Below are 9,124 nucleotides of genomic sequence, written 5' to 3' on the forward strand. Positions count from 1 at the left end.
TCATAGCTGAAGGAGCAACCTATAAAACTAAGCACAGAAACAAGACTTGAAATGAATAAACAAATGATCTACCGAGAGGACTAGCTCTCGTCACATCTTCTGAATGGAATAACTGAAGAAAAAGACAAAAATGTTCCCATAGAAAAAGCGAATTCCAAGTTTTCCGAAATCCCGTTGCACCCATCTTCACCCATGAATCTTCCCATGAATCTCCCAGTAGGCTGCAAGAGCGAAGTATCTTGCCAACGCAAGAATGAAGATGGAGCAGTTCTGTTTATCTTACAATCTGATACCTCCAGCGTGATGTTGTTTTATCGGTAGACAATTGGCAACATCCCATCAGACGTCAAGCCGGGTTTCCACCTTCTGTTTGGAAAAAAAAAAGTTGTCTTATATCTAAACATACATTATTGACGCCCTACTGCTCTGAGATTTACCTCGCACTTCACAACTCTTAGCATTTAGGAGCTTTACCGAGACCAACCGTTATAGAAGGCCTAAACACTGCGATGTGCCAGTCTGTAGGCTGTTCAGAATTCAGGCCAATTGATCATGACGTCAGACCTGTGACGTAGAAACGAGCTATTGGTCTATATTCCTACAGGTTGCGACGTCGCAAGTCAGTTTTTGGGTCTTCTCTATCTATCTATCTATCTATCTGTCACAGATTACATTATAGAATTGTTTGTACATTTCACTTTTGAAAGAAATATAAGCCCTCGACATGAGTCTCGGGATTTAATCCTCAAATTTAGACACTTGACATCCAAGTCAGGATTTACCCAAGGGACGTAATTAGTATGTTTGAAATCTATTGGTTGATTTGAATTTAAACAAAGACATTTTTGAAAAGAGTTAGCGCCAGAGAATTGGCGGTAGTAAGAAAGAAAAGTCAGTCGATAAAATAATGTTCTTGTAGCTAGTCACGTTTCTAAGAGCTCTGTTTGAAAAGTCTTTGTAATATGCTCATTGATTTGTAATTTGTACATAAACTGTACTTACGTTGTATTTAAATAAAGTTCCAGAGTTTTGTTTTATCAAAGAATCGTTAATTTGTGAGTCTAGATCGTCATTTTTGTTAACTATTGAATTCAAGTAAAATCCCCGGCATAACAACACATCGTAACATCGTGCATGTTGTTACATCTGGCACAAGTGTTGTCACATTTGGCACTCTCCGACGAATAAAAGTTCATGGACAACTTTTAACGAAATTTATTCAAGATCTAGGACCAATTTCTAAACTCTTCAAAGGAACTTCATTCTTATTTAACGGAGGACAGAATTTCTGTGTTTAACAGGTCAGTTGGTTATCGATAATTCTTTTATAAAGATTTTCGTTAGAGTTACGTCTAACTCACGAAATCCATTATTATATGTAATTGGCAAAAGGAATAAGACCAATATACATAATAACTGGCATTATATAAAAGACCAGTAAAGCAAATAACTGGCAATATAAAAGACCAGTAAAGCAAATAACTGGCATTATAAAGAAGACCAGTAAATCAAATAACTGGCATTATAAAGAAGACCAGTAAATCAAATAACTGGCATTATAAAAAAGACCAGTAAATCAAATAACTGGCAATATAAAAGACCAGTAAATCAAATAACTGGCATTATATAAAAGACCAGTAAATCAAATAACTGGCATTATAAAGAAGACCAGTAAATCAAATAACTGGCATTATAAAAAAAAAAAAGACCAGTAAATCAAATAACTGGCATTATAAAGACCAGTAAATAATCATATGTGCAGCACAAAGTAAACAGAAGACCAGATTTAACCAACTGTTAAACCAGTAAAAAGTACATCGGCTCAATAGATCTATATATCAATCATACGACTCCAGTAACTACAAGTCTACTGTCAAGAATTTATTAGGAAATTGAGGCTTCAAGAACTTTTTCATTATATTATTATTATATCTGAGATAAAGCCAAAATCCAGATATTGAACATTTTGCTCCAATACAAGAAACAAAAAAAAAAAAAAAAAAATTAAATATGGCTTCCAGTGCTAGAACACAACGATTCTTCGAATTAATAGAATTAGCCAAAGAAAAGCATATCCCAAAACCAGACCAGTGGCAGTGGGCAGAGAAACAAGAAGAAAAAGAATACCAAGAGCAAGAATCTGAAAAACGCATGCAATTAGAAGAAAAAAAATTGCAAGACGCCGAAAAACAAAGGCAAGACGCCGAAAAACAAAGGCAAGAATCTGAAAAACAAAGGCAAGAATCTGAAAAACGCATGCAATTAGAAGAAAAAAAATTACAAGACGCCGAAAAGCAAAGACAACATGAAAAAGAAAAAATGGAATTCGAAAGGCAAATTAAAGAAAATAAAGAAAGCATTCCAATTCAAGGTCACTCAAATATGTTTGACAAATACAGATTAATGAACAAAATATCGGCTTTCAACGAAAACATTGACAATATGGACTCGTATCTCATAAGATTTGAAGAAATAGCTACAACATCCGGTCTACCTGAAGCACATTGGTCGAGCTCACTCCTCACCCTTTTGACTGGCAAAGCTGTCAACATTTGCTCACAACTGTCCATAAATGAACGCAGCACTTACTCTGATATCAAGGAAGCTCTACTGCGCCAATACGGAGCAACTTCAGCCAACTATAGAAAGAAATTCTATCATGAAAGGCCACAGCAAAATGATGATCCTCAAATTTTTGTAGCTAATATGTCAATGTGGTTTGATAGATGGGTATCCATGGCAAAAATAGAAGAAAGTTACCAAGCTCTTCGTCAACATATTATTATCGACAACATCACCCATGCTCACTCAGAAGATATTCAATCCTACATTATAGAGAGAAATCCTACTGATATACAGACATTAACCAAGATCATCAGACAATATAGAGCAGCCTATCCAAACAAATCAGTCAAACCATCTGTTGAAGAAAATTTTGTCTGCTTTGCTCAAGACAAAAATGCAAGATATAAGTCAGATGACAAAGTCAAATGCAACAAATGTCATAAACTAGGGCATTTCACGTCTCAATGCCGCAGCAGAACCACAGAATGTTCATTTTGCCATAAAAAGGGTCACCAAAATCATGAATGTTGGAAAAAACAGGCAGTCTCCAAAAATCAAAATTTTGATAGACCCACATCACCAACTCAAAGATACAGCAATAGAGAGCAATACAATCTCAACAAAGCACCTGGAAACAATAAACCAGATAACAACAAACCTCGCTACAGAAGTCATTCACAGGACTCCAGACCACAATATATGCCAAACAGAAGCTCATATAACAGAAGCTATTACAATGAGCACTCAACTATGACAGTCATTGCAAAGTCCAATGGTCTCAAATTTTATCCAGGCTTTGTAGGAGACAAGAAGGTGGAAGTTCTTCGTGACACCGGAAGCACGTCCACATTAGTACATGAACGCTTCGTACACGCAAACCGTTTCACAGGCAACCACGTCCAAGTCACTGCATTCAACGGAACTGTCAGCAAGTTACCTGAAGCCATCATTTATGTTACTACACCATTCTTCAGTGGTCAAACAAAAGCATTAGTAACACCCAATCTACCAGTGGACCTAATCATTGGAAACATAGAAGGAGTTAAAGAATGCACTCCTCAAGAACTTGCTGAATGTACAAATGCCATACAGCAAGGTCAAAAATGTTTGGCAGTAATGACAAGATCCATGTCCAGACAAGAACATTTGGCACCTGAACAAGTTAGCCAAAATAATCACATGGCTACCTCAGTTACTCAAGTTATGCAGAATGCAACACAACCAGTTACTAGTCCAGTAGCCAGCAATAATCAAGAACATTCAACATGGACACCCCCAGTTACATCAAGCCCATCCCTACCGGTCATAAGTCCACCTCCAATTCCCGAATGTCCATTGTTGAACTTTGAAGAACAAGACGACATGCCCAGAGTCTCTAACAATGATACAAGAACTTTAACTGGCCAAACTGAAGTCAATCAAGACAAGTCTCATGAACCAGAAGCAGATACTTATATTCAATCAACTTTGGCTATACCAGACAAAAGAAAAACTATGCAACTTGACTCTAACACTCATACAAGTATTCCTCATTTGAAAGAATGTGAGTCAACTCAAGAAGCCATTACAACCATGAACATTGGAAGTCAAAGAATATTACATGAACACATGAAATCAAGATATTTTGCTCAAGGAGATCAAGTCAATTTACTGTTACCAGATTGGAGTAACAAGCTGTTCTACAAATGGCAAGGTCCATTTACCATCACCAGAAAGATTTCCAACCTGCTTTATGAAATCAATGTCAACAAGTTTACCAGAGTATTTCATGTTCATATGTTTGAACATTACCATGAAACAGATAATGAAGACATCAAAGCAGAAGTTGAACATTTTACAAGCTTAGCAACTATTCCTGAGGAAGAAGAAACATCATCAACACCCATTCCTGAGATAGATGTTTCATTACCGACATCAAATTACATTGACATTCCCAAGGTCATCACTCTGAATGACATAGCAGCAGCAAATCAAAGTGACATTCCAAAGGTCATCACTCTGGATGACATAGCACTACAGAAAGTGAAGGACACTAAAGTGTTTCCAGACCATGCAGATTTCTTTACCGGTGTTTCTGAAACATTCCCAGTACTGCAATTTGAAAACAACTCAGAGAGCAACAACATTGACAACACCAAGTTTCATCCTCCTTCTACTCAAGGGGCAACTTTTCTTCAGAAAGGAACAAATGAACTTCTTCAACATTACTGTATTGACCGATTGAACTCAGACATGTTCAGTCATTGCTCTATTGAACATTCTAATGCAAAGCATTCTGCTACCATTGTTCTACAGCGTCAAAGTTCATCAACCAGAAAATTGAGTTTTGGTTTCGGACAGTTCTTATTTTCACCAAACTCAAACGCGGTTCAATCAGACATTATCTGTGAGTTCAATATGACATGGAGACAACAGCTTCATAAACTGAAAGACATTTTCTTCAAGTTTAGAAAACGCGTACACACATCCATGACGGCAACTCAGAAGGGTTATGAACTTCACACTTACATTTTATATATGTACTATACCATATTTAGTGTCACTTGATCCATTATCATTCATACTCGTCAAGGAAGAACATTATCCAGTTATATTTAATTAATAAATTAATTTGTTTACTCACTTTTTCCACAGGAGTTCTATATCAGATATTGTATTGATTTCAGCACCAAGCAACCCACTGAGGAAGGTCACTCATTCAAGATACTTTTTTAATTATGTTTCAGCATCTTTGCATATGACATGCATCAGACATTTTAATTTTTAAATCATGAGTATTTTATTTCAGGTATATTATTATTGCATATATCCTATTATGATAGTACAGATACATGACAGACAATTGGAATTTTTCATTGCTTCACACATGTTGAGATTTATATCACATTGAGTATTATTATTCAGAAGATTGTCATGTACTATCACAATTATTTTTTCTATGTCAATTTTTCATATGCAATATATTTTTTTCCATGTACACAATTTCACAAATGAGTTATAATGTCATATTTTAATTTCATCATGAAGCTTCATAACTTATTCAATTCAATATTTAATTTATCCAAGTATTATTCTTTGTACAACTTTTGATATTATTCATGACAAGCATTGTCTCATTTTCATAACCACTTGTATAGTGAAACAGGTGTTCAAAGTCATCTATAATTTTATTCACTGCATTTACATTTTTTTATTATTGTTGTCATCTCCAAGTTGACTTTATTTTGTCATATGTTACCTCAACCATTTTTCTATAATTTCATGTATGGTATTTTGTGTATATTTAAATTTTAATACATATGAGCATTTCTATTACCATACAAATGCTAAATGGAGAGGGGGGTAATATGTCACAGATTACATTATAGAATTGTTTGTACATTTCACTTTTGAAAGAAATATAAGCCCTCGACATGAGTCTCGGGATTTAATCCTCAAATTTAGACACTTGACATCCAAGTCAGGATTTACCCAAGGGACGTAATTAGTATGTTTGAAATCTATTGGTTGATTTGAATTTAAACAAAGACATTTTTGAAAAGAGTTAGCGCCAGAGAATTGGCGGTAGTAAGAAAGAAAAGTCAGTCGATAAAATAATGTTCTTGTAGCTAGTCACGTTTCTAAGAGCTCTGTTTGAAAAGTCTTTGTAATATGCTCATTGATTTGTAATTTGTACATAAACTGTACTTACGTTGTATTTAAATAAAGTTCCAGAGTTTTGTTTTATCAAAGAATCGTTAATTTGTGAGTCTAGATCGTCATTTTTGTTAACTATTGAATTCAAGTAAAATCCCCGGCATAACAACACATCGTAACATCGTGCATGTTGTTACATCTGGCACAAGTGTTGTCACACTATCTATCTATCTATCTATCTATCTATCCATCTATCTATTTATCTATATATCGATAAATCTGTATAGTTCAAAATAGATAGATATAGACAGATATAAAAAAAAATTAAAACAAAAAAGAGATAGCTAATAGATGATTTAGTGAGATCTCAGAATGTGTAAAATTGTTACCGTGTCCTATTGCCCCAGTTATAATAATCGATTACACATGTACCAGGCAATGGCCAGCAATAACCTAGATCACTTAACTTCGCTCAATCTTTACCTGGGACAAAGAAATCTTTGCGTTCTATATTTTCTTATTTGAATGTTACTTTTTTTTTTTTTGGTTATTGCAAGCTATTGCCTGGGAACTAGATCTACATCTTGACGGACTGAAAGTCTGTCCAGTAACTGGGTCACGACGAAATTGTTTCTTTATTGCTTGATTGGATTTCTGTTGCTAGAGGGTTTCACTTAGTCATCGTCAGCGGTAATGTTGTCGCTTCTTTAAAGTCATTGTCGGCGGTAATGTTGTCACTTCTTTAAACTCGTCTTCAGTGGTATTGTCACTTTTTTAAAGTCGTAGTTAGAGGTATTGTCGCTTTTTTAACTCGTCGTCAGCGGTATTGTCCCTTTTTAAGGCTAAATCAGCGGTATTGTCGCTTTTTAAAAGTCGATTTCAGCGGTTTTATCACTTCTTTAAACTCGTCGTCAGCGGTAATGTCGCTTCTTCAAAGTCAGCAATGCTGCAAGTGTGCTAAAGACACAAGTGTACTAATTAAAATGTGTGCTAAAAATACGAGCATGGGCTTTGATGATCTAGCGACTTCAGATAATCAGTGTACTTACTGTAATACTAATTACATCACCATTCATGTAATCCCTTACCTCGCTAGTACACTCATATACATCTGCTTTTATATATTTTGTCTTTTTTTTTTCTTTCTTTCTCAAATCTAGCCAAGAAACATATCAAAACGTACTGGCTGCTAAAAACTGTACGTCAGGGATTTCACACCTGGGTATTTTTGAACGAGATCTAAGTTAAAAAAACAACAACCCGCGCAGACCGCTACTTCTAATTACATATACTGTATATCAGGGATTTTTTTTATCTAGGTATTTTTAAACGAGATTTGAGTTTGAAAAAACACGCATACTTTTTCTGCTATGTACATGTACTGTATATCAAGTATTTTTTTTTATCTGTTTTTTTTTTAAACGAGAACTGAATAGTATAGGCTCTACCTAGGTAAATCACATCACGTACGATGTGAAAAGCATCTGTTGTTCGACGCAACTCTCCAAGCAGAGCGAGAAACAAAAAGAACCAAACGACCAGGGGCGTAACTAATGATTTGGGGGCCCGGGGGGATTGACCTCTTTGGGGGCCCCTTGCATTTTGACATTCGACATATGACATGGAATAATGTACGCAAAAATATATAAGCCCCAAATCAAATTGGTTCAGTATATCAGTAAACTTAACAAAAAGTAATCAAGACTCTTTTAATGAATAAAAGCTTTGTTTATTAGTTAAATAATGCACAAGTGACAAATCTCAATTGATATCGCTTCACGTCGTGCATTCTGTGCATCAAAGACATCTATAACATCAACTACATCGATACTTTCTAGTATTTGTGACTTCACTGACATTAAAGCCATGATAAGCCTTTCTTGTGTCATTGTGCTCCTGAGATAGCTTTTGATGAACTTGAGCTTTGAGAATGATCTCTCACATGACGTAATGGAAGTGGCCTGAGTTAGCAGTATTCGGAGGAGGTTGCAAAGTTTGAGCACACGTAATTACCATATGAAGCCTGTTTCCTCAATATGTCGGTGATTGTATTACTGGTTTGTTGATGAAAAGTGCTCGTGCATCAATGACATCATACAAACAGGAAAAGTAGCACAGTTTGTCATAAGCGGGTCTTCATCTAACAGGTGTCTTGGTTCAAGAAGAAACCCAAAGGTATCCTTTGGAATCTGCCCTTCATCTCCATATGAAATCTGTCCAGCACTTCTGTCGCAACACGTTTGAATTGCAGTTCTATTGACAGTCCTACATTAAAACTCAACTTCCCATCAAGTCTTTTCTTTCTTCTATAGCTTTTATATAGCGTTACTTTCATGCTTATAGCATGATCAGAGCGCTTTGGTCCAATCTAGAAGTTGGTTTTCCGTTCTGCCTTTAGGCGCTCAGTAAACGCAACTCTGCCCGAGTCGGGTGTCGAACCTCGAGTCCCCTTCTAGGTAGCCAAGACAAGCCAAGTTCAAGCGCACTTAGCCTCTCGACCACGCTTCCCACAGGGATTACAGGGAATCCATAGTATTCACTACCTTCTTTTGCTTTTTTGATGGATTGGGTTTTTGTCAGTTTCTCATCATTTTGCAGAAAGCATGAAAGGGTACTAATTTCTTTAGCAGCTTTCCATATATGCAGTCCAGACTTTTGTAGTTTCTTCCGAACTATATTAATTGGGAGCAAGAGCTTTGACCAGAATTCAAGATAAGCAAAAAATTCTTAATTTCCCACTGCATGAAGAAGATTCTGTCCTAATATATGGTACTACGTCATTGTTGGTTGTTTATGTATTGTGCGCAAGCAAAAGGATTCAGAGCATACAAAAGTGGGAAAGATCCATATCTCGTTATGCTCGAGTATACAAATACTCCGATAAGTGGACTGCCGTATTCACCATAACAACTGCTGACGAGTA

At 35.9% G+C, this 9,124-nt stretch overlaps 1 protein-coding gene across 1 annotated transcript; it reads left to right on the plus strand.

Moving 5' to 3' along the window:
• Positions 1 to 650: 650 nt before the first annotated feature.
• Positions 651 to 6,414, plus strand: LOC129923088 (uncharacterized). Its single transcript, XM_056012303.1, has 2 exons — positions 651 to 4,503; positions 4,555 to 6,414. Exons 1-2 carry the CDS (start codon positions 2,011 to 2,013, stop codon positions 5,110 to 5,112), a joined length of 3,051 nt encoding a protein of 1,016 aa, XP_055868278.1. The 5' UTR covers positions 651 to 2,010; the 3' UTR covers positions 5,113 to 6,414.
• Positions 6,415 to 9,124: the final 2,710 nt, after the last annotated feature.

The sequence above is a fragment of the Biomphalaria glabrata genome, chromosome 15, assembly GCF_947242115.1.
Source record: "Biomphalaria glabrata chromosome 15, xgBioGlab47.1, whole genome shotgun sequence".
Lineage (NCBI taxonomy): Eukaryota > Metazoa > Mollusca > Gastropoda > Planorbidae > Biomphalaria > Biomphalaria glabrata.

What these genes read in the sequence shown, in the direction of transcription:
- LOC129923088 (XM_056012303.1), top strand. Translation starts at nt 2,011, where the DNA reads ATGGCTTCCAGTGCTAGAACACAACGATTCTTCGAATTAATAGAATTA. An exon ending in ATTACATTGACATTCCCAAG is followed by an intron (nt 4,504 to 4,554) that starts GTCATCACTCTG and finishes GACATTCCAAAG; the next exon opens with GTCATCACTCTGGATGACAT.